This window comes from Sceloporus occidentalis, unplaced genomic scaffold (genome assembly GCF_023333645.1).
Source record: "Sceloporus occidentalis isolate IW3139 unplaced genomic scaffold, rSceOcc1.0.p SCAF_1, whole genome shotgun sequence".
NCBI lineage: Eukaryota > Metazoa > Chordata > Lepidosauria > Squamata > Phrynosomatidae > Sceloporus > Sceloporus occidentalis.
This window is the reverse complement of record NW_028316981.1, coordinates 74,778,167-74,804,518: the sequence shown is the minus strand read 5'-3', so window position 1 is coordinate 74,804,518 and position 26,352 is coordinate 74,778,167. Positions and strand designations below refer to the sequence as shown.

The 26,352-nt window shown below is 42.1% G+C and overlaps 1 protein-coding gene across 2 annotated transcripts in view; it reads right to left on the bottom strand.

Moving 5' to 3' along the window:
• The window catches only part of CACNA2D2 (calcium voltage-gated channel auxiliary subunit alpha2delta 2), an 823,310-nt gene that overhangs the window by 136,834 nt on the left and 660,124 nt on the right, over nt 1-26,352 (bottom strand). For both annotated transcript variants that reach the window (XM_089525311.1, XM_089525321.1), the window contains exons 9-13: nt 25,870-25,920; nt 25,135-25,234; nt 15,066-15,224; nt 10,275-10,382; nt 4,393-4,471 (exon numbers count right to left, since the gene is read on the bottom strand). In XM_089525311.1, coding sequence (XP_089381437.1) covers nt 4,393-4,471; nt 10,275-10,382; nt 15,066-15,224; nt 25,135-25,234; nt 25,870-25,920 — 497 coding nt within the window. The remainder of the gene's footprint in view (nt 1-4,392; nt 4,472-10,274; nt 10,383-15,065; nt 15,225-25,134; nt 25,235-25,869; nt 25,921-26,352) is intronic.

The following is a 26,352-nucleotide window of genomic DNA, read 5'->3' as shown; positions in this document are numbered from 1 at the left end:
ACACAATATGATTGTAGATCTATGATTTAATTTAACTGCTATGGTAAGATTCAGTGGAATCTTGGGATTTATTGTTTGGTGAGGCACTAAAGGAGCTCTCTGGCTGAGAAATCTAAGTGCTCCTCCCTAAACTGCCAATCCCAGGATTTCACTGGGCTAAAGAGGAATCCTCACATTGTAATTGTGTAGCATGAAAGGGCCCCTGGCAAAAGGGATGATTACATTTTAACAGGGATGAGGATGAGCCACTTACATATACACCAGCCCTGGCGAGGCTAAAAAGGGCAAGGAATCAATGTCAAGGAAGGAGAGAAACAGAAATCTGGGCATGAATGGCCAGAGGTATTCCCACAAGACAGGACAATGGGAAGATGGATAACTACAAGACTGGAAGGTTCACAGGCCTTGGCCATCTGCTGACAGATACAGGATGTGTGAAAGAAATTCAAGTTCTATGGAACAAAAGGGCACGTGAGACAGTGTCAGATAAAGGAGAAGCTGAGACAGGAGGTTTCAGATACCGGGGAAAGTGAACAAGATTGTGATGAACAAAAGGGGAATGCAGACAGGGAGGGGAGAGCAGCCTCAGGGGCCTGAGTTAAGGTGTATAGGTGGCTAATACTACATTGCCTTGAGAGAATGAGAGATAAAATGGGTAAAGTGATAATCTACCAGTTGGCACAACAGCACTCAGGCTTGCAACGTGCACAGAACCGTTCATTTTGGTAACCTACAATCTTGCACACATTTACATAAGCAGAAAGAATCCTAGTGAAATAATAATAAAAAAGTCCTTCAGTGCTTCCTGATGAGGTATTTTTGATAAGGAAAAACTGAGCTCATTCCAAAAGCTCTCTCAAAATGTTACTGATTTTTTTTAAAAAAGAATTGTTGCTAGTTTAATCTGGTTATGAATTCTTTTATCAGCCTGTCTGACTGGTTTTTAATGGGCTGTTTGATTGATTGGTGAGGAAGAAGAAGATAATCATGATGGATATTTGTGGTTTGAGGCTGCTTTATTTACTATCCTAGCTGTCACATCTCAGAAGGTACCTGGTCTGTAAAGTTTTAAACATATAAACACACAATATGCTGTTTTTCTGCAGCTATAATTAGGGATAGCATGCTGGGAAGGATTTTGTTTCCTGCCCAAGATTCAATCAATCATTGCAACATGAGAGAACACTTGTTGATATGGTTACTTCTCTTGGGCTCCATCTGCAGTGAAGAAATAATGCAGTTTGGCACCACATTAACTGCCAGGCTTCAGTACTATGGAATTCTGGGATTTGTAGTTTTGTGAGACATTTAGCCTTCTCTGTAGAGCACTCAGATCCCACATCCAATGACAAACCCCAGATTCCATAGGATGGAGCCATGACAGTTACAGTGGTGTCAGACTGAGTTATCTCTGCAGTGCAGATGCATCCTCAGTTTCTACTTGCCTTTTTTTTTTAATGCAAAAGGATTTGCTAAATATTGAAGTAAGTATTAAGGCAAAGGCTGCAAACATAGTAGCCCCAATTCCAGATTAGGAGATGTGAAACAGAGTTCTGCATGTGTATAATTTCTGTGGTTAGGAGAGAAGGTGCAAACTGGATGTCCACTTAGTTTAGAGGTAGAGAAAGTGTAGCCTGCAACCTGCATGAACATCTCAGGGCCATTTTAATGGTTCCCAGGGCCCTTTAAAAAAATATTTGTCTCTAGATGTTTTTTTAGAGGACATGAGTGTCAGTTTTGCTATGTTTCCCCCCCTTGTGGCATTTTTAGGCTCTGAAAAGATCTCTTTCTACCAGGAAATGACCCAGAGGTCAACTTCCAGGACAGTGCCATGTATATATATATTTTTAAAATTTTAAACCTTTTTTTGGGGGGGCAAGGGCATATGTGGTGGTTGGTCTAGCCCTCTAAGGTCTCCCTGGGGCAAAGGTAGCCCCCTAAGCCCTGACAGTTGTCCACTCTTGAGGCACACATTTGAATGTTGATGCTGTCTGTTCTTGTTGCAGGTATTGTAGTGGAGGTATTGCTATGCACATTTTGATGCAATCAGTTATCCATAACTACAGGTGAGATGCATCAGAGAAAACAAATTCAGGAAATGTTTTTGGAATCTGTGAGAGATAGAACCAATAGGAAATGCTAAAAGCAGTTATCTGTGTACATGCTAGTAAGGCACTAGTTTTAAGAGTCCTTTCAACATGCACCAATTCCTCTGCATGAACTGCAAGCATGGCTTCCCTACAGATTGCTCATGGGCAACAGGTTGCTGGCTAGCAAATGATGCATATGACAAGGTTGGTGCACAAAAGCCTATTAAACATGATGCTGGACTGAGTGCATTCTCACACATATCAAAGCTTCTCACATGCCCTATTTTTGTATACATGTAAACTAATGTCTGCTTGTAGCCTTTGAATCTCTGATCCCAGAGAAATTACTGTTTGGAAGTAGAAATCCTAGAATTTCCCAGACAGTGGCCATCCTAGATGAGAGAATCCAGGACTACTAGTACAAAAAAGTTAATTTTCCAAGCACTGTGAAGGTTGATCTAAATCCATCAAATTTGTGTTTTCCTCCCAGAGTAGGATTTGTGGAGGTATCTATGCCAAAATGATTACATGGGGATAAGAGGCTAAATCATCTTCTTCTCCCTCTGTGGGTCCAATCTTGAGTCCACTCCTTTACCTCCTTTCTCTCCTCCAGACTGCTTTTTAAAAATCAGAGATGTTAAATGCAACCACATGTTTAATATGTCTTCTGTTCCTGAAGCAATGTAAGTTATATTTAAAAAGTCAAGCTCTGTAATTTTTTTTAAAGAAAGACAGATAAAAGTTTAGTTCTTACTGTTGCAGAAATTAGGTTGAAAACAAGATACAGGTGGCTTCCTGCAAAATAATAGAATTTTAGAGTTGGAAGGGACTGCAAGGGCCATCTAGTAAAACCCCTGCCATGCAGGAATGCACAATAAAATCACTCCTGAAAGATGTCCATCAAGCCACTGTTTAAAGACTTCCAAGGAAGGAGAGTCCATGCCCTTCTGAAGGCAGTCTGTTCCATAGTTCTTACAGTCAAGAGGTTTTCCCTCATGTTTAAGTAGAATCTTTTTTACTGTAATATTTGTGTTTGTGTTGTAAGCTCTGGAATAGCAGAAAAGAATTTAATGCCATCTTTTACATTGCATTCATTTAGATATTTAAAGATGGCTGTTTTGTCACCTCTCAGTCTTGTCTTTTCCGAGTGAAACGTACCCAATTCCCCAAGTAATTTCTTATAAGGCTTGGTTTCCAGGCCTTCTGTCCATCTAGCTCAGAATCATCTTCTATAGTGGTCTTCAACCAAGGAGGCTCCTTATGTTACTGAATTTCAACTCCCCAAAGCCCCAAAGCCAGGATTTTGAAAAGCTGCTGTCCAATAACAGCTGGACTTCCCTACTAGAGAATCAGTACTCAGTCTGCTCAGTCTAAGATCCCCAGGATTTCATACAAGAGAATTGCTCAGTTCTGCTTGAAGATGCCAGGGATTGGAGACAGGACTTACCATACGTAAAACATGTTATTTCCACTGATCAATGATGAGGTCTGACCCAAGACTTCTTCCCTTTTGGATTCTCAGTTCCAGAAGAAGAAGAGTTGTTTTGTATTCACGGTCTTCATGCAGGTATGTGCTGGGAGAGCCAGCACAAAGTGGGGGAAGAGGAGAGAACAACAGGCCACCCCACCACCCCAGGAAAGAGAGGTGTAGTACCTCCTGCTGCTGTGTGGACTTGCTGCTTGCTACCTGCATGCTTCATCTCAGCTGGTGGACTGCTGGCCTCAGACTACTTCCTGCCAGGACCAGGCCCCAGGTAACCAGCCAGGAACACCTGTTACCCTTGCGAAGGTGAAAGGTTGGGTGCCTGCTGTGGCAGGGCCAACATTGGCGGGCCCGCCACCAAAGGAGGATGACACCAAAGGGGGGGTTGCCCCTTTGGGGAGCCGCTTCGGGGGGAGCAAGGGCAAGGGCCAGTCCGTTTGGCTGGTAGGGGAGGGTATGTTTTAATATATTTTAATGTAATTAATTTTACCTGTATTTAGTTAAGGTAAGGGGATGAATTTTTATTGTGTATTTGATATGTAATTGTTTATGTAATTGTTTATGCATTTTTGTAAACCGTCATGATCTACTGGAAAAGTGGTATATGAAATTATTATTATTATTATTATTATTATTATTATTATTATTATTAGCTGCAGCTACCTGGCTCAGAGGAGTGAGTGAAGTACCTGGCTCTCTGGAAGGTAACCTTCCTGCCCCTTCTTCTGCCAGTAAGCAACATGCCCCTTTCTTCCTAGCCTTCCTGTTTTACTTGGTAGGCTGGCTGGTGATAGTTCTGCCCCGAGCCACTCTCCCTACCTTTGTTAGCGCAAGCCATCCACTGCAGGGGAGTGACATCATAGTTATGCTGCCCGACAGAAAAGGTGAACACGCGTACCTGTGAAAAAGAACACAGAGGGTTTCTTCTTAATAAACTAAAATAAACTTAATACAACCTCAACAGCAGGTTCACTTACATCCCCATCCCATATTAAAATGCCTTCATTTGAAATGCAGGCTCACATAGAAGAAACCTGAAAAAATTCCCATACAGATGATACCTGAAGCTCTTATCAGGTTGAGGTTCTTCAGGTAAGCCTGGATGTACTTACTAAGTACTTAATGTATATGACCGTTAATCACATAATGTGAGATACTTATCAGTGCTTGGTACCCACAACTATGAGAGGAATGATAGTGACAGAAAATAAAATCATGAGCATTCAGGTGCCTAATTAGGGGCAGTTGGTGGCTCTGAGGACAGCATGGTGAATCCACTATGGGGTTTAATCTGAACTGTAAAGGAGCCATCCCAGATGCTGAACATTACCCCCAGTTTAAATCCAGAACCCTGGACAGTTCCTTTTGACTAAAGCCTGGAGCAGATTCTCTGTCCCACTAACATGAGAGCTACCAGCTGATTCTCTGCATATTGTCTCCCACTCTGTTACGCACTGACTGTGGCGCTGCTTCCTTTTCTTTCTGTTGTGCTATGGCAGAAGCAGAACCCGATGCATGATGGCAACCAGCCCTGTGTTTTCAAGCAGCTGGCTCAACACCCAATGGCCATGTGGACTGGCCCTAAAATGGAGCAGCTGATCAAGTGAATACTTCTATTGAACTCTCATCCAGTGACTCAATTAGGCTGGTCATTGTTATGTTGTGTTGTTATGCAAAAACACTTCTGCACAGCTTGATGTCAAAGAAAGAGCTAATTTGCTTGTTTGCCATACCCAGTTTCACAAAAAGGAAACTCCAGTGTTCATGCAAAATAAATTTGGCAAATTGGTAATAACAGCAACAACAATGTGAGATGGCCAAACAGCACTTCTGAATCAAAATGGTTTGAATCTATGTTTAACAATTTGGCATTTCAAAAATCGTGGGTGCTCATATGAGAACTTGGGCATAACAATAGGGCGGAGCCTGAGAGAAGAAAAGACAGATACACCCTCCCAAGACCCTTCTCTACTCTTAAGGATCTGTTTTCCTTCCAAATCATTGGAAAGGTATGGCAGAGGGAAGATACTCAACTCATTTCCTTTCTCCCCTTCCCTTTTTTCATGGGGAGGTGCAAAGGGAGAGGAAAGTCTCTAATCTTCTCTCTTTCCCTGACTTATTAAGAGTTACAGTTGCAGGGGATTTTAATTTATTATATAGTAATTAAAATGTTTATATTATGCCCTAGAAGATCATAAGACCGTACAAGAAAACCTGTTTCAACAATTTAAAAACCATTTAATTCAGAAAGTTTAATTCAGAAAAAAATCTAAAAGCACAGTTAACAATTTACAAGATATTAGAACACTTTAAAACAGTGTACATGTCTAGATTTAGACTTCAGACCACAAAGGCTTTACTAACAAGCCATGTTGTAACTTGGTTCTGGGATGAAAACAGCACTGGTGCCAACAGGACCTCCAGGGTAGGGCATTAAACAACAGAGGTGCCACAGCATAGAAGTGTTAGGCCATGAATTTGCATAATGTGAATCTAAGTTAATTCCCCCCAATGTAGCATCCTTCAGATGTATTGGATTACTGCACACAGCACCTTCAGTCTGCAGTTATTATTGGGAGCTGTAGTTGCATAGCTAGAGAGGATGCTAGAATAGGGAAAGCTTTTTGAGCAACATATTTTGGGCTCTGCAGACTGAACTATCCCCAAACCCAAATGAAAAGTAGAAATCATGGCCATTGTAGGAAGGGTTTGGTCAGGTAAGCTGAGGGTGCATCCAAACTGATTAAAAAGACTGGAAAGTCTCAGAATTTGTTCCTGTATTTTTTCAGTTTTATTTTGGAGATCCATACACATTCTGTGTATCTTAGAAAACAGTGGGCCCTTGGTATCTGCTGGGGTATGGTTCCAGGATCCCTCGTGGATAACAAAATCTGTGATGCTCAAGTCTCATTATATACAATGACACAGTAAAATGGTACCTATTATATAAAATAGCAAAATTATTGGAATTTATATATTTTGGGGAATGTGAAGTAAAAGGCTTTCATGGCCAGCTTCCATATTTTTTGTGGGTTTTTTGGGCTATGTGTCCATGTTCTAGAAGAGTTTATTCCTGACATTTTTCTGGCATTGGTGGCTGGCATACTGAGCTCCCACACTTCTTAATAGGGGTTGATCCTATTAGGAAACAACCTCTTACTTCCAGCCATAACACTTCAGCTGTGCTCAGGTGCTTTGAATTTGGAAAAATGATACAAACATGGAAAGTTGATTTGTCAATGCCTGGGGACTCAGTCTGAAGATGCTTTGGGGGAACTGTGCTCTTTATAGTAGCAGAAAGATTCTTATTAAATGCTAACAACAGCAGAGTAGACATTCATAAGCCAGAAAGTGCCATTTATTTCCTCTGGTATAGCACTTTACTGCCTTTTACTATTCTAGTTACATATGGAAGTGAAAGAAAATGCTTTAGTGCAGTATCCTGCTTCTCACTCTTGAGGTCTCTGATCTGGTTTAATAAGAGAAGGCTTTGCAGAAGATGTCAGGGGTTCAAACCCATCTCTTTCCCCACTTGAACATACAGAAGGAGAGAGGAGATAAGTGTGGAGGGTAGCAGAAAGGTAGCCTATACTGATCCTGAGCTGTTTAAGTACTTTCACCCAACAGACTGACATTTCTACATGCTCTTAATTCTGACGGAATCTCTCCCAAACCCAGTAGTGTTGAGAAAGGTAACCCTTTTCCTGTAGCAACAGATTGTGCAAAGTTTCAAAGGAAGTTCTTGTCCACCTTCTTTTCTGACACTTCAAGGTCAGTGCAGGTAATAAAGCCAGTGCTGGAATGTGAGATGCCCCATTAAAGGGGCAGTGGCTCAGTGCGGGAGCAGACAGGCAGGAAGATCAACTGTCTAAATAGCTCACATCAAATGAGGCGGAATCTAGCAATAAAGCATGAGTTAGCCACATCCCACTATGCCTGTGACTGCGCTGATTCAGGTCACACAGCTGGTCACATTTAGTCATGTTTCTTGACTCATTTATAATGTTCCACATGTAAAATATCTGGGCAAGGTTCTGCTATCCCCACTCTCCCATGGGTTCAGGTACAGATTCGGGATGAAAAACCTCCTTACATTTCACCCATGTGTACAATAAGAGGTATTTAATGACTTCACTGGTCCTTCGGGCATGGCTCCACACCATATACTCACTGTGTTATTTATAGGTATTAGTATGTATACTAAAGTTGGTATTTATCTTGGAGACAGAGACAGTGTGGTGTAGTGGTTTGAGTGCTGGGCTAGGTCAGGGTTTGAATCTCAATTTAGCTCTGGAAACCCACTGATGACCATGGGCAAGTCATGCTCACCTAGCTTCTGCAGAAGGTCATGGCAAACCTCTTCCAAATAAATCTTGCTAGGAAAACCCTAGAACAGGGTCACCGTCAGTTTGAGGCACATAAGTTGGAGTTGGCTTGAAGACACACAAAAGCAATTTCTTTAACTTGTCCACCACTTAGCCATTTTGCATTATAAGCCTCTCAGAGCCAAAGAGTGGATTTACAGATCATGACATAAATTCTGATGTGTAATATAAGGAGCTTTTTGTGAGTAATCAGCCATTCTACTCCTGGCAGACAGCAGGAAATGTGTGGATGTCACAATTCCCTTTCCTAGCTTCCAGATAGAATGGAATTGATCAGTTCAATTATCTTTGTCAAATCCAGAATGTAACTAAATGACTTTGTGTTGGCTAAAAATAGAACTGTGACTCATAGTGATGTCACTTGCTAAACTTATACAAAAGCATGGTTCCCACCTCCTGCCTTGTAGCAGCAACAAGAGGCCATTTTGGAATCTAGTTTATCAGATGCTGTGGGTGAGAGGTCTGTTTGGTTCTCTCACTCACAGAAGGACAAAAACACTTATCTGTAATGGTGTGGTAATTTTCTTCATAACAAACAAGTTACAGTGACCTGAATCAATACCATTTTTCATCTCTAGCTAAAAGCTGGGTCATTCATCATGGCACAGAAATGCTTTACATTTTTAACTAAGAAAGAATGCTATTTTTGCATTTATTTTTACACAGCTCCACTTCTGTTCTAGTTTTAACTAGTTTTTGTTGTTTAAATTATTCATGCCATATCATATTCAGAGGCTCATAAAAGCATTTTAAAAAGACCTGGTGGTTGAAACCAAAGGCCCATTTAATCCAGCATTCTGTTCACATGTGGCCAGCCAGCCAGCTGCCTACAGGAAACCCACAGGCAGGATGTGAGTGCAAAGCACTTTGTCCCCTGCCCATGTGCTCCAACCACAGACACTGAGGATGTGTCTAAACTGGCCACTTAATCTGTGGCCTATCTGGAGCATTATGTTCCAGACTGGCCCTGGATGGTGACCACATACAATGGGCTGTGCATTGTTGTGCACATGGGCAAGCCAGGTTGATACTGTATTGGCCCTGCTCGTCTGTTACCCTTGGTGCTGCTACTGCCACCACTGACGCACTGACCAAGCAGTTTCTTGCGATAGTCTGGCCATAGCTTCTGCTGTGATAAGAACCGGGTGCCCTGCCCTGTGATCAACAAGGAGGGGGACACTCTACTTCCCTCCTTATTGATCACACCAGTGTCATGTTCTGACCTCAGCAGAAGTGACAGCCAGGCTCTTGCAGGGAACAGCTTGGCTGGTGAGGCAGTGGTGGCAGCAACTTTGAAGAAGATCTATCTCTTTTCCTGTGTTGTTCAGCCCAGGATAAGGGAGGTGACACCACATTTCTGTCTGAACCACTGGATTTGGCCAAATTAGACCCAATCCAGCTGCTCAGATAGCCAAGCGTAGTGGAGGCACACCAAAGGTTCCTGGAAACTCTGGAGCAAACCATAGGTTCTCTTAAATTGAATCAATGGTTTAAAACAGCAATTGTGCTGTGGATGTGGCCCTATGTCGTCTGGATAGATCACAACAGGACCAACGTCCTGTGAATATCCTTAGTGTAGACAAGCGCTGAGAGTCATACTGTCTTTTGATATTGGGGGGGAATATATAGCCATTATGGGTAGCAACCACTGACAGTCTTATCCTCCATGAATGTGTCCAATCTCATTTTAAAAACTGCCTAAGTTGGCAGCCAACATTACATCGTGTGGTAGCAAATCCTACAGTTTAAGTGTGGAACTGTGTGAAGAAATCTTTACTTTTAATTACTCTGAATCTCTCACCATTCAGCCTCAGTGGAAGATTCTGGGGTTCAAGTACTATACTACTTTCTCCACAACATGCAAAATGTATACACCTCTATTATGTCCTTCCCACCCTTACTCACTCCTTTTGTAAACTAAATAACCCCCCACCAAACACTGTTAAATTATTCTTGCAAGAGAATTACTCAGACCTTTAGTCATTTCAATGGAACTTCTCTACATATTTTCCAGCTTGATAGTAGCTTTTTTGGGGTGTGGTAACCAGAACTGTACATAGCAATCCAAATGTGATTATGCTTTTGTATAAGACCAGTATGAAATTTGCAGCTTTATTTCCAATTACTTTTCTAATGACACCCAACACAAAATTTTGGCTTTTTCATAGCTGCCACCTGGATATAAAAAATGAACAAAGATTTGTATGAATATCTAAATTCCATCAGGGTGAGAGTGGGCCAGTGAGCTGGCAGTCCTACAGTAACAGCAACTACAGAGCTACAGCCATGTTTTTAGGATGCAAGCTGAACACTCACAGTCTTGTTGGGCCAGTTATACTTCTCAAACACATCCTGTACTCGATCTTCTCCTCCATCAGTGAACATCATGATCATCTTGTTACAATTGGCTCTGGTAATGTTGGACTGCAAAAAAAGAAAAAGAAAAGAAAAAAAGAAGCAGGGTTCAGAGGACAGAACACAAAGTACATGCATACGCTTGCTGCTGTTGTTCATGTGTTCATGCTCCTTTTAGAACAGGACACTAATCACTTACAGCCATCTTGATGATACTAAGAAATTACAGGTAAATGTCCAGCAACATAATATAGTGGAAGTTGTGTGTGGTTCTGTGTCAGTGAGCTCATAAATCCCTTCCAGATTTTAGTCTGAACTTGAAAGGTCAAAAATGCTGAACATATTTTGTGGAATAGAGTTTAGTGCCTTGGATACCCCATGCATTGTTGCTGTTATTGTTGTTGTTGTTGTTGTTTGCCTTCAAGTCACGTCTGACTTATGATGACCCTGAGGTGAACCTACGCCCTAAGAGAGCTTTCTTGGCAAGATTTATTTGGAAGATGTTTATCATTGCCTTCTTCTAAGACTGAGAGAGTGTGTCTTGTCCATGGCACCTAGTGGGATTTCATGGCTGAGTGAAGATTTGAACCATGGTTTCCTGGAGAACTAATTCAACACTCATATCACTACACCACACTGCCTTTCATATATTATCCCTTGGTTAAAACTATGCATGGCTAGGCAAGATCAGAATTGTGATCACATTGTTTAGAGGAGTTATCTGGCTGGATGGTGTATATGGCTGGACTGTGTTATGGGATATTTGGAAGAGCTCTTGCTCTGCCTGTGTGTGTGTGTGTGTGTGTGTGTGTGTAAGAGAAAGAACGAGTATGTTCAGGTATAGATGTATATACAAATGCAACTCCCTTTTCTGGACCTGAATTGTTTATTTGAGACTACTCTTTAGTATTACCTTTTCCTGTTTGAAGCAAGAAAAAAACACACAAGGGTGGGGACACTGGCATAACCATATTAGTTGATGCCATATAGTTATGGAGGGGAGCCACCCCCAGCTGTATATATACTGAAACAGTCATATGCAATCATCACACACTGACAGAGGATGTATTATATACATCCTTCTGTAAGTACACTTCTCAGGGTGAAGCAGCCTTCAAACCTCTGGGTATGTCATGGATACTGAAGAGGATATTAGGCTGCAAATCTGAAAAGAAGCAGTTGTAGAAATGCATGCATGTTTGTGTATGGGCTAGAGTGTACTTCTTTACTTATAAGTAATAACGGCAGGGGATAGGCACACCTTTCTACACACATATTGTTTATGTGTATATTATGTAAAAGTGTACACAGAAATTATTAAGTCCTAGAGTTAGTTGCCCATCCTCCATTCCCCTCCCCAACCCTCAGTCCAAGAAAGTGGCAGTGAAGAATCTGTTTTCTTTAGCTGCTTCTCCAGGGGTGAAGGTGGTGCAGATGAACAGGGAGAAGGAGGGGCTGTCGGGACGGAAATTATGTTGTGGCTATTACCGCTCAGAGATTAATAGGGCTATTCATCTTTATTTTGCCCAACGTCACTGTAGCCTGTCTGATCCAAGCCCTTTCAGATGGGCCCTGCTAACTTTGTAATGAAACTGAAGAGGCAGCTGCTCTCACTGAAACTTAAGTATCAGCTGCTGAAGCTTTCTATTTATCTAGGGAGACACATGGTGCACCCATGTCCTGCCTGTACTCAAGGCCCACACATTGTTAGGAAGAATAAAATTGATAGTCCCCAGCCCCATGTACCACACTTGTGTCATTGGGACAAGTGCTGAAAAAATAATGCAATATTTTCTGGAAGTGAAGATAACTAACTTTGGTGGGGGTGGGGTGGGGATCTCATGAGATGACACAACTTATTCAAAAATATGATAATACTCAGCAAAACAGTAGGCAGTAGGAAAAGATCTATAACAAAACTATACGTAGATTGAGTTTGCAAGAAATGAACAGGGCAGTTAATGACTGGGGATTCTGAGGTCTCTCAGTCATTGGTCAGAGTCGACTTGATGGCAAACACAACAATAGATATTTTAAGAGATAGAGTAATAGTGATGGAAGAATATCATCTGTTTCCAGCATTTTCTTCCAGAAGGCAAAACAAATATATTGTCATGGTTAGACTATGGCAAGGGGACTCAGATTCAAATTCCAGAATTTTAGGATCAAATTAGATGGCATGGTTTACTCTATATTTAGAAGAAGTGTTCTTACAAGTGGTGAAAGTCCTCTATTTATCATCACATGTGCTTTTCCTAATCAACACATCTTGCATTTAATGTGATTTTTTTTTGTGATTGGTGATTGAAGAATAAACATGGGTTTAATTGGCTAATCTGATTGTCAAAATAGATTGCCTCTGAGAAAATCTCACGGTGAGAGTAAGAATGTGTTAATTACAGGAAGGCCACAATCAGCCTTAATGTCTAATGTGACCCTCACTGGGTTTCCTTGTACCAATTATGATTTCTCAGGCTAACCTTCATCACAGGATTATTGTAAGGCTAAAGCAGTTTTGGGTAGAACCTTACAAGACAACTAGAGTAATTTAAAGGCAAGCCATACATGTAATCAACATATAATATAAAGTGTTTGCTGTGACAGAGCTAAGAAACCATCTTTGTTAGCTTCAGGAGATAGTGGGATCCATTTTGAAAAAAGATTTTCAAAAGGAACTTTCAAAAGGAGCTGTCCAGTCTCTGAATCAGACACCTTGAAACTTGGGGTTGGAGTCTGGTTGGTGAGATGAGGGTGGAATTCAGTTGCATTTAATATTTTGTTGCACAGAATATTATTATTTCTGATTGTTGGAAGATTTTTGCATTCCTTTTCTCCCTCCTTAGATAGGGATTTCCTGCATGCAAACTCCCTCATTCAAACTGCCCATGTGATTTAGGGCACTCCCCTTTTGAGACTAACAGAGACTCTCTCTCAAAGATTTGTTCCTGAACTGTTGGTCCTCTATCTTCCTTCTCTCTCAACTTTCTTTGGAAAGATGGTGAGATAAATACTTCTTTTTACATGAACTATTCACCAGCTAGATTAGGATATAGCCTTTATGTAAATATAGATTAAAAACACTAGTAAACTTTTGATTTAAACTACAAGCTATATGTTTTTGCTTTAGGGAAGCATAGGCCTGGTACATACCTCTCCAAAAGGGTGAGCTGGAGGTGGCTGGTTTTCCTGTGGAGGGACGCTGCAGCAGCCAAGCTGCGTGGTGTCCCTCCACCCCAAAAAGAACCAGGAAAATCCGGGTTCTTCTTGGGATGCTGCGCATATGTGCCGAGTGCACCATTGGCACATTTGTGATGTAAGTGATGTGCAGCAATGTTTATATACTGCACGTCGCTTACGTCATGGTGGCAGCCCCCATATGGATGGGAGGCCGCCATTACACCGCTGCTGTGACATCGTAGGGTTAGGGACCATCCGGTTGGTGCGTGATCCCTAACCCTACAATCGCCGCCTGGACACCGCTTCTTGGTGCTATGTACTGGGCCATAGGTAGGCAAAGGCACATTTCTGCTACTCTGCTAAGTTAATGTTAGATGCTAACAGGCTTGGCTTCTATATTTTTGATATTTAAATATTTTTGTTTCCTTGGGAAACTTAAATTACTCTACAGTGATCCATGTGTCAAAAACAAAACAAAACCCAACAATTGATGTACAATAGGTATTGTGTGTGTGTGTGTGTGTGTGTGTTTGAGACAGAGAGAGAGAGAGAGAGAGAGAGAGAGAGAGAGAGAGAGAGAGAGAGAGAAGTGAAATCCTCAAAAAACCCAGAAAGGTACTATTCCTTTATGATGTGTCTTGGTATTTTGAATGCTTTGTGCCACTTTCACACTGAAGAGAGCCAATTTTTTGGAAAGGCCTAGATCTAGGGCAGGCCCTTATTACTACTTGCTTTTGAAGGCAGAAGCAAGTATCAAGGAGAAGAAAAGCAGAGCCACTGCTGAAGAGCTGAGAGAGTGAGTATGCACAGGGAAACAAAGCAAAACAAGGAACCTTTGGCTGTGGTAATACATATCTCAAACTGACAAAAATAGTCTGGGCTTGATGAAATAGCTCACTGTGTAGTTGCTGAAGGATCAAAAAATAGATTATTGACAAGTACTTGAAAAAAACAATGAAAGAATAGGGTGGAAGAAACCCGGGGTTGAACCCAGACCCTTTTGAGAACACCAAACGGAATGGACACAGAATTATTGATGTCAAACTTACAAACTACTCTTTCTGTGTAGAGTGTGTGTGCGTGCGCGTGTGTGCATGCATGCAAACACGGCAACATTGGAGACTGGTTGATATATCTCTGGCACCATTTCATGTTTGACTTTCATTCCCATAGCCACACATTCTCCTGCAGTGTCTTATTTGATTTCTAGGGGGCTCAACAGACCACCCCTTTCTTAGCTGGATCTGGGCCGCAGCAACCTCATGCCGTGGCCCCAATCTGGCATTTCAAGGGCACAAAAAGGGGGTCCTTTTTGCACCCTTGAAAGGGTGCCATAGTCACGGTGGCACGACTATATGGCACTCCTTCGGTGATGCACTGGAGGAGCATCATGATACAGCGTGCCATGTAGAGTGGCGTGTGGTGTCATGGCGCCCTGGGGGCAGAGTCAGGGCATGCGTCAACTGGACAAGACACCCCAACTCAGCCCCCAGGCCGGCCTTTGAGGCCAGTCTGTACAGGGCCCCGGTTTCTTCTCTTCACAGTTTCCCTCCAGGCTTTAAGCCTATTGCTTACATTTTGCAGTTGTTCAAAGGCATACTCAAAGCCAGCCTTGTAGTCAGTGGTTCCTCGAGCCTCCATTACTTCCACCTTCTCTTTGAAGACCTTCTTGTTGCGGATATTTGCCTGAACTAAGTGCTTGAAGCAGGATACAGGCTGTGCCTTTTGGTTAAACTGGAAAGAACAAGACAGAGAATTGCAATTGCATTAGGATGGGTAAGGAGATAATGTGAAAATCATGAACTTTTATCTGCTCTCAGCCAAGACCCATGCATTTTATTTAGTAATTTAAAATGTTTACTTCTCTATTTCTGTCTGTCTGGATCTAAAATACATCTTGGCTGCAAAAGATAAAATGTTAATATTTATTATCTTGATGATGCTATTGCTTTTAATCACATTTCTATCTCAAAACAATTTCACATCAATTCCAAAATTAAAATGGAAGATTTTTATTTTTAATTAAATTGTTTTCAGTTGTCTGTTACCACCTTGAGTGGAAAGGCAGGATAAAAATGTAATAATAAATTAGTAAATGAAATAATGGGACCATGAACATTTGGAAAGATATTCAAAGGAGAGGCTTTCTTGATCCTCTGAGTAAATTCATGCCGCTGCAGACAGCTAAGAAGGTTAATTGGGAAGTCAAGCAAGGTCAGGAGGATATTGCCACAGCTAGTAGACACTTTCTAACCTCAGAGAGAGAGATTCCCTCTTTCCCATTCGCCCTTCCTCCCTCGTTCTGTATCTCTCATATTTGTGAACATGTGGCAAAGAGCAGGTGGCTCTTCATGCAACCCCCTAGTGGGAATGATCAGCTGCAGGCAGCTACAAAAAGAGGTGCCTTGATATGATGAGGAAATGTATCTCAGCTGGTACTGGCTTTCTGACTCAGACCTTGGAGAATGACTAGTCAACAATCACACTCCTGCAAGGTGTGACACTAGGGGTTTTTTTGCATTGTGGGGCATAATTACACAACATATTTGAATTTATTCTAGAAACCCTGGGAATTATAAATAGATATAGTGGGCCAACAGTACAAAATCCACAAAACAGTGCTACCTTTATTGCGCCAACCTATGGAGCTCCGAAAGCTTGCAACATGTATTTTGTGCAATTTGGTTGGCCCAGTAAAGCTATCAGTGTTTCTGGATTTTGGACGCTTTTGTACTTTACAACCCCTGGATAGATAGACTGGATTACAGGGTATGAAGCAAGTACGTGGATGACAGAAATAATCAAACTTCTCATCCTGTTTGCTGAAGGTCTTTGCAATGGAGAGGGCCAAATTCTGTACCCAGGATTCTGTGGGAGAAAATTGTGGAAGAGTTTGTTGGCATTAATGGAATGATATGACACCCCTCCCCCAAAATCCTGCCTGAGCAGGATGGATTTGTTGAGAGCATAGCTGCGATTACTTGGATACCTTCAGGTGTGTTTTCTGTAGGTTGTCTCAGTGCCTTATCACAAAAGGTCTAGGTCCAGCTAACTGGGCATCCAATGCTAAGCTCCTGTTAGGAGAAGGCTGATTTCTCCTTCTGAGTGCTTGACCAGCTGGGTGAAGCGAGATAGCCCTCATTTTTGCTTATGGCTTGCTTCGCTGGAAATATGAGACATTCATTTAGGAGGCAGTGATCCGCTAAAAGTAACGAGACTAGACCTGTTAATTAGCTCAGGCATGTTCCTTGCCAGGCACCAGGCACATGAGACAGTGAATTGCAGAGCTCCCAACATCACTCTCAGTTATGTCTTTCTTTAGGCATGTGGAGAAAAAATGTGCAAAACATTTTCCAGCAAGGAACAAGAGTAGACTTAATATGAGTTGAGTTTAGATGTGCCCTAATGCTAATGTTACCTGTTACCTCCCAAAATAACCCCTGAAGCAATGACGGTGAACCTTTTTGGGGCCACATGCCCCAACTGATTTTTTTACGGCACCGGGCTCTACCCAGTGCTGGGGGATGGGGCTTCTGGCCTCTGGGGGATGGGTTTCTGCCTCCAGGGGGCAGGGCTCATATCCCCCCTTTTCCTGACCTCCAGCTGTCTGGAGGGCAGAAGCCAGAGGTGGGAGCCTTTGGGATACTCAGAGGTTGGCGAATGGGTTTCGGAGAATGGCAGCCAGAGGTGGGCACCTCTGGTTGCCGCCCTCTGGCAAAGGGACCCTCAGAAACTGAGAAACGGGCTTCAGATGATAGCAGCCAGAAGTGGGCGCCTCTAGTTGCTGTGCTCTGGAGTTTGCTGGCCGCTCTTCCGCCCCCTGCCATATCAGACCCATAGCTGTCTCTCCGGAGACAGCTATGGGTCTGAAAGGGCCCATGGGAGAAGTGGCGGAGAAGCTGGCACATGGCCACTCCTCCTCCCTCCACCCTTTTTCCAGCCTCCAGCTCTTTTGGATAGGCAGCTGAAGGCTGGGAGGCGGCTAGGAGGAGGAGCCAGAGGCGTGCGCCTCTGGCTCCTTCTCATCAGGGCCATTGTCTGGCTTCCTGTTGTCTCAGAGAGACAGCTGGAGGCCAGGAAAAGGCAGGGAGGAAGAGGAACGGGCACATGCGTGCCTGTTCCTCCTTGTCTCATTCCCATTCCCGGTGAAATGGTGTCATGTGCCTCAACTACACCACATTGTCCCTCTATTCTATTCTAACATTTTCTACTTCATAATTCTCCACTTCATACTCTTGTCTTTGGTCTCCTTTCTTGCTATCTAAATATTGCCAAGTACTGATTTTACCTGTCTGTTTAAAGTCCAGACATATATCATTTCTGGTCATGATATAAAATTAGCCAATCAATAACAGTGACAGCACTGATCTAGGAAAGACTCATCACTGGATTCTCTTGAGTGTGCTAAGGTGAAAAGGAAAGAAGTTACACATCTTTTCCCCCACAACAGCTGTCACTTTTACAAAATAGTCTTAAGACTGTGAAAAATACCTCCTCCCCCCCCCGCCCCGCCCCCATCCAGGCATTTGTCTAGATATTTGACTAGTCAAATACCACTGCTGGGTTAAGAGCAGAACCATTTCATAACTAGAAATCTTAGCAAACCATTGTGGGGGGGGAGGATACTTTTTTTCTCCATAGATATATCCATCATATATCTGTCAACATAGGCGTACATTTTTAAAGAAAGCTCTTCCACTTGCAGGATTGCCAGATGTCTTACACTTTATAAAGTCCCTTGAAAACTCCAAAAGATTGACTGTTTTTTATTATTTAATTTTTAGTATCACAGAATGCAATAGATCATCTTATATTTTAGGATTGCTTCACATCTCAGAAGAAGAGATTCCCACAGCGTACCTCTTTCATCTTATATATTAAATAGAAAAGGGTCCTCTGGCAGCTTTTGAAAAGCTCTCAAGTATACAGAGCAGTTCAGGTTAGGCTGCTGCAATGCATTATCTCTGAGGCTACCTATGAAACTCACTTGAAAATTTCAACTAGATTAAAATGTGGCTGTCAAGATATTAAGTGAGACCCCTTTAATGTTTTATCTATGATCACATGGTTCATAGACTTCTGGTCTCCTTCCATATTCAATTTAAAATGATGATTATAAGTAATGTTTTGGCATAAAAAGGCCCAAATGACCAGGTTGAAGGATTGCCAGCTCCTGGATGACCTTGCCCATGAAATAAAATAATCAGCTGGGGCCCTGAATTCAGAATTTAGGACACACCATTTTTATTGTGCGCCCTGGGCTCATTCAGACAGCTCAATTAGTGTTATAATTCCACTTTAACCGTCATGATTCTGTGCCATGGTGTCCTGGCAACTGTGGTTTAGAAAGGGGTATGCACATCAACAGGGTCACCATGGGCTGAGATCAACTCAAGTTAACAACAACAATGTAAATTCTCAACCAGAGAGCTCTAGTCCCTCACCAAATTACAAATCCCAGGATTCCATAGGAATTTGCCATGGCAGTTAATGTGGAAGCAGAGTACCATAATGATGTAATATGACAGGGGTCTTGATTAAAGAACAACATTTGCAAGTACTATTTTTTAAGTGCCAGGTAAAGGTTGTCCTGTTCTTCCATAATCATGGTTGAATATAATTAGGAAACTGTTCATGGTATTTCTCTAAGCTATTAATGCTGATGCTATTTCTATTGATTTTAGTTTTCTTGTTTTGCATTTTATGCTCCAGTAGTTTAAGTTGTGAACAGAAGTTGCCTTGGAGACCTATGGTGGAAATGGTGATGGTGGTCGGGGAAAGGTTAGTAAATAAGTAATATTCATGCCTTTCTGACCCTTCAGCCCATCCTGCCTCAAGAATCTTCACTCATGCATGCATCTGATCCTTCTTTCTGTCTCCCTGAGGATGGAGGCTTTATTTTGGAAGCATGTGAGTAGTTGACATGATGCAATTTGACAATGGACTACAGTATTGGTTTTCTATGCCACTTCAGCAGAGAAGAATCCTAGGGAAAGCCTAAACTCTACACCCACAACCTCTCACGGGAATAACAGTGGTTGAAAGCACCCATGGGAAGAGGAACAGAGAGAGAGACTATTTTTAGGTTGTAGGAATTCCTCACAAATGTGGCCTTAATCTTATACAACAGATGGGAATTGGCAGAAAGAAGCTGCTGCCAAACAGGAAGCAGTTATACTCAGAATGTGTTGCCCTTCACTCAGTGGCAGATATTTAAACTCTGGATTTCAGTACAGACTTCAAAGGAACGATCTAAGACACTAATCGCTAACACAAATTCAGGATCTTGGACAGCTCCTTTAAAACCAGACTACAGCATGGCATCAATTCATGCCTCACTGACACTGAAGTCACCAGCTTTCTTCTGCTTCTATAGTTAATCTTCTTTTGGCTCCATTCATAGAATGAAGGCAGCCATTTTCCTCTGAGAAAACATGATGTCTGGACAGAATGAAGTGATCACAAAATTCTCATTCTCATCTATATGTTCTTTAATGATGGGCAAAGCTTGGAAAAGATACTTGTTCGGATGGTATCTCCAAGAATCCCCCAGGATTTTAAGAGTTGCCTGGTACAGATGGGCTGAAAAGGACGCCCTCATCATGTGCGAGGGGCGGTGCTTCTAGATGCCCCTTGCCCCTCGCATGTGACGAGGGTGTCCTCGCTGTGCAGAGCTGAATAGACAGCGTGTGTAACGATGACATCACTGCTGCGCAGCCTCCAGATGGAGCCACGCAGCAGCGACGTGCTTGCGCCGCCGCCAGCTGTTTGCGGTGATGCAAAAGGGAGCTGCGTTTTAGTGGTCTTTTTTTCTCATGTAGCCACGTCGCACAATTTGGTTGCTGCAGTGTGGCTATGCGGAAAGGAGAGGCAGCTCCCGGCCACCTCTTTTTGGTGGTCTGTACCCTGCCTAAGTAACCTTTTCAAGTTCTGAGCAGGTATCAGTGGCTCTTGGGTGGCTTGTGTGCATGAATGTGCCTTTAAGTCACCTGTTGCATGGCAATCCCATGGATTTCATAGCTTTTTCTTAGGCAATGAATACACAGAAGTGGTTTTGCCAGTATCTTTCTTTGAAATATACTGACTTTGGCCTGTTACAAACTGACAAAATAAAGCTGCTTCGGGTCTCTTTGGATGTATGCTGTTTAAATGATACGTGCATCCTAAGAATCCGGAAGCTGCACCAAAGCTGCACTCCAGTGCTTAGGAATGGAGTGTGGCTTTGGCGTGACCTCCGGACTCTTAGGACCCATGCATCATTTAAATAGCATACCTCCAAAGAGACCCGAAGCAGCTTTATTTTGGCAGTCTGTAACAGGCCATGGAATTCTAAATCCATCTTTTTCATCAAAAGTCTCTTCTTCTGGGGTAGTAGTGAGGAGAACTGTTTGCAGTATGTTTTTTTTTAAGGCAGCAAATACATGTAAAATTATACAGATAGACAAGCAATGCTTCAACCAACCAACCAACCAACCAACCAACCAACCAACCAACCAACCAATAAACCAACCAGTAGTAGCTGAAATGGCACTGGGGAGAGAAAACTATAGCTTTCACAGGCATTTGAAATGTTGGTGGTGCACAAGCAAGGAGAAGCACAGCTTATTCCATTGAGGAAATATATACTAGTATGTTTAAGTGTGTCTCTTATGACCCCATTCTTCTCCTTTTGTTATTTTAATTGCATGTAATGAAGACCTGCACTCGGTCTGGTACAAGGCTACTTAGTGAGCGTTATGGTGAGGAGGACTGGAACAATTTGATTCTCTGATTTTTCAGCCACATTGTTAACACTGGATGTGGAGTGTATTACATATCCATTCATCCAGCATAGGAGGTACTGAAAGGGAGAGGGAAATGGTGTGGATTTCTTGGACTGTTAAAAACCTTGGAAGGAAACGTGAATTTTGATACTATTTCTTAAAATCACCGTTTAATGCACAATAGCTTTCTTAACTATATATTCACAAACTACTCTGCTTTGCTTAGATGTCATAAAAGCATCAGACTACAGTATAATTAATGGCACAAAGCTTTGCCATTCCTCATCATCTGCTAACAAAGGCTACCTGCCAATAAACTAATCTTACTATGGGCCAGGCCCATTGAGAAACATGGCCTCCACAGCTATTAGATTGTAAGCCTGCAGGCAGGGAACTGTCTGGTTAAAAAATAATAAATGTAAGCCGCCCTGAGAGCCATTAGGGCTGAAGGGTGGGATATAAATACCTAAATAAATAAAATAAATAAATCTAGCTGTATACCATTCTAGGCATTTCTATCAAATCCTTCCCTTCCCTCAGCATGATCTCCCCAGCCCCGAGCTTTCACCACAATGAGCACCTAGTGCAAGCAGAATAGTCTGTCAAAGCTGGCATGGGGGAAATGGCAGTGAAAGGATGCAATTTATTTTTCGCAGGTGTGTTTTGTCATTTGCAATCGATCAAAGGCGGAGAACGGTCAGGAGTGCAGGAAACGGAAAGGTGACAGAAATGGTAAATTGGGCTGCAGGAGCTGCAGGAGGCAGAGGCCAATGCCTCTGACGGGCGTTTCCCTCTTCTCTCCTATTATATGGAGAAATAAATACAGCAAACTTAAAGAGCACACTTGTTTTCACAGGGCTTATGTGGCATTTTGGTTTGAGATGCTTTCACAACTCATTTTCTAGAGAAGCAGTTGGTTCACTCCTTGAGGCTGGTAAGTGCAAGAGCAGGCATTCCACAGGGCTTTCCACAGAAAAAGTTATGGACAATTATGCTAATGGAGAACAAAATTACTTATTATTGACCAGATATGTGAATGCAGTCTGGACTTTCCAGAAAATTTAACTCCTTTTATTAATTATTTGACTAGATATAGATCCAACTGATTAGTTACAAGAGATATTCAGAACATGAGATCATACTATGTAATGAACCTTTACTATTGTCAGACATCTGAAAATTTTATTTTGCAAATACAGTATAATGGGGTGTACCTGAGATGAGTTGGATTAGTTTGGATTGAAAAATGAAATGTCTGGAATTTCTTTAAAAAAAAAACAGCAAATAAATAATATTCAAATATATATATATGATTATACCAGCTGTCTTGATAAGAAAGGGTAGCTAACAACTCACAAACTTGAATTATAATGCAGTCATGTTCCCTTTGAATTGATGGGATTCAGATCAGGGCTAGCACACTCACCTGCATGGCACGTTGCAAGGAACAACTTTCAGATAGACTGGATAATCAAATCATAATATAAAGTGTCATCAGGCCATCTACATCAGCCATCAAGGAAAAAGTGCTTATGGCATTGAGGCCATGAAAATGCCACTCTCTCCACAAAACTAACCATGAAACCATTTTGGATTGACTGTTTATCGCTAAACAATCTCCTAGAACATGACTTATGGACAAAATACAATATGTGTGTAGGAAGAAGTTCTTTTTCTTTCTATAAGAGAAGAGGGTAAGGAGAGGGAGCTGACCTGATATTGTCAGCCTTTCCCACTCAGGCTGCAATCTTATTGTCCTGGGATAGCATCTTAGGGAACTCGGGAGGGTGCAGAAATCTGTTTCCCAGGTTCCCAATGAAGCTCTAATCTTGTAAGGGAAAACTGATCTTGAATACTTCCTCCTGCTCATCCTCCCAACAAGTGCTGAGAACCCTCTCCTCAGGCGAGAACTTTAGCCTGAAAATTGAGGTGGAGAGGTATGGTATGGTATGGGGCAGTGAAGAGGAGGGAGAGGACATGGATCTGCTTCATCCACACACTGCATTCTCAGTCCTCATCTTTACCCTTGGACAGCAGCAGAACAGCTGGGTGCATTTAAACCAATTTGGAGGCTGATCGAAATGAATTACTTTCACTCATATTGCTTGCAGCAGAAAGGACCTTTTAAGGTTTCATCTTAAAAAAAAACAATGAAGGAAGGAAGGAAGGAAAGAAAGAAAGAAAGAAAGAAAGAAAGAAAGAAAGAAAAGAAGGAGGCGGAAGCCCATGGCATGGGAGAAAAGACTGCCAGCTATCTCCCTCCCCACCTCTGCTAAGGCAGCAAGTGCCAGGAATTTGGACAAATCACCACATCTGAGATGGGAATCCTCCATTGGACTTAGCCACAGGACTGCAGTCTAAGTGTTATTTTGAATTGTATGCTTTAAATTTTTTTTAATGTTATTGACATTTTGAGTACATTGCAGAGTTAACCTTTTAAAATATCAGCTAAGCTTGCTATTTGTATTAATTTGTATGCTGCCTTGAGTCCCGGTTTTGGTGAAAATTTTAGATATAATAAAATGGAAGAGGGGGAGAAAAGAAAGAAGAGGAGGGGATGGTGGAGAAAGAAAATAAGAAGGAGAAGAAGGAGAAGGTGAAGGAGGAGTAAGAGGAGATGGTGAATGAAGAGGAGAAGGAAGAGAAGGATGGGGAAAAGTGGAAGGAGGAGGAAAAATGCTGGTGGAGGAGAAAGAGGAGAGGGAGAAAATTAGAAGGAAGAGAATAAGGTGGAGACGAAGGGGTAGAACAGAGGAAGGAGGAGGAGGAGAGGTGGAGAAGTAGGAGATGTAGTAGGAGAAGTAGGGGAGAAGTAGTAGTACTAATTCTAGTAGAAGTAGTAGGAGGATATGGAGGCGCAGAAGGAGGAGGAAGAAGAGGAGGAGGAGAAGACAGTGATGGTGGTGGAGGTGAAGGAAAAGTACAGCAGCAGTAACCTCAACAGAAGCAGCTACAAATATCTTGCTGCTCCAGTACCACATATGGCAAATAGGCATCATCATCAAAGTACAGTATATTGCCCTCTGGTTTTTCAGTACCCCTTTACAATCACACTGAAAACATGAATCTTTGCCATCACATTTGCTCCATTTGTGATGAGTAAGCAGACTGCAATTGGAGGATACTTAGACTATTTTATACAGAAATTGCCATATAACAATTGCTTATACTCTAGTGTATTGAGCTCTCATCTCAGTTACAGTTCCTTTGTCACTTAACACAGAGGAGCACCGAGGTTAGTCATCTGTAAAGAGTAGCGACATAAGAACCTTGGTGCACTGGTTAGGAAAAAAAAAGAAAGGTTACAGAATAATTTGTGCCACTCAACAACTTGCCCCTTTCCCAAACAATATATATATATATATATATATATATATATATATATATATATATATCAAAGAGAGTGTGTGCAAAACAACTTATGAAGTATAAGTCTGACAGAAGCCAAATCCTTCCTTCACAGCTGTAAGCTATGCCTGAGTCACAATGTCTAGGATTCTCTTCTTACAAATAAGAGCTTCTGTATTCTGAATACCAAAACTTAGTCTTTGATTATATTAAAAAAGCCTATATATTATACAAATTTGCACAATTCTCTTATTTTGCATATGTTTCCCCCCAAAACGCCAACAGTTAATTTCTATTTTTTTTTTTTGTCACAGACTGCGATAAGGACTGGGAAAGGAGCCTTGAAATAAGGAGTAAGAGGTACATATGAAGTGAGAAGAAAGATCAGCACAAAGGAAAAATTGGGTAACTGTAACTAGTTACTGCTTAATCTTAAGACTACTATAGATGTCATGGGGTCCACTAAATTACTCAACTAACTATTGATGCCCTGGGCTACATTCTCTTATGACAGCCTTAGTGTGGATACTCACCGAGGCCACATTCACATAGTCGTCATCTGACAGTGTGTCCAACATGTCATAGACTGATGTCTTCATCAGCTTCAGTGTCAGGCCACTAACACTCCCACTCCTGCAAAGAAAGAGAAAACATACTCCAGTTACTTCTGGGGAAAACATAAAGGTCTACGACCTTCATTCTGTTTGGGAGAACTCTTCCCTGGTTTTTGAGGTGAATGTTATGAGTAGTCGATCCCATGGGCCCCCTGCATGCTTTTGAAGAGTTGCAGCCATTTTAGGGGGAGACAGAGCTATGTAATACATCAGGGGTAGGCAACCTTTTTGAGCCGAGGGCTGGGTTGCTGTCCCTCAGACAACTGGGGGGCCAAAGCCAAAAAATAAATAATTTAAAAATTTAAAAATTTAAATAAATAAATAAACTGGGACAAATGTAGGACAAAATTTTCAAATGGTGGACACTTTTTTTAAAAAAGTGGAGGACATGTGAAAAAATTTGCTGATTTAAAAAAAAATTAATATAAATGCATGTTTCAGAGGCTTCTATAGACAATTGCCCCTGTGCGCGAGAGGCCAAAGGCCCCGGCAGCAATCGGTGGCAGGACCGGGCTGGGGCCGGTCCCAAGGCCTCGCCGGGCCGCATCCGGCCCGCGGGCCGCAGGTTGCCTACCCATGTAATACATCATGACCTTTGGACAGAGCAAATGGAAGGGTCATTGAATTTAGTTCATGAAAGGGAAAAGCACTCACACGTCCACGATGATAACCATGTCCTTTGGAGATGAGGCCCCTTGAATATACCTGCATGAAGTGAAAACACAGAGAAAATTAAGACCAGGTAATCAACTACAATCTCTCATTGTCGGTTAGGTTAGCCCAACCATTTGGCAGGCTGAGGCAGCCTACCTCAGGTGACAGGTTTTGTATCCCATTAAAAAGGAAGAAAACACCAGCTATCAATTTTATTTTTTCATATTTACTACCAGGGGTGTGTGGCATTAGGATCTTGTGCTGCTTTGGGTCCACCAAAGGAAAGTTGTGTAATAGACACACAAATGGGAGAAAGTTGCATGTAAAAGACAAGCGGAGAAACTGTTCAGAGGACCTGGTTTCATGCTGTTGTGGGTGGGAAAGGTTCATGCTATTGCCTGTGGAACAGAGTGAAACACATGTTTCAGCAACTAAGGATTCCAGGAATAGAAGAGTTCCTAGCAAAAAGGCCTGAACTTGTCT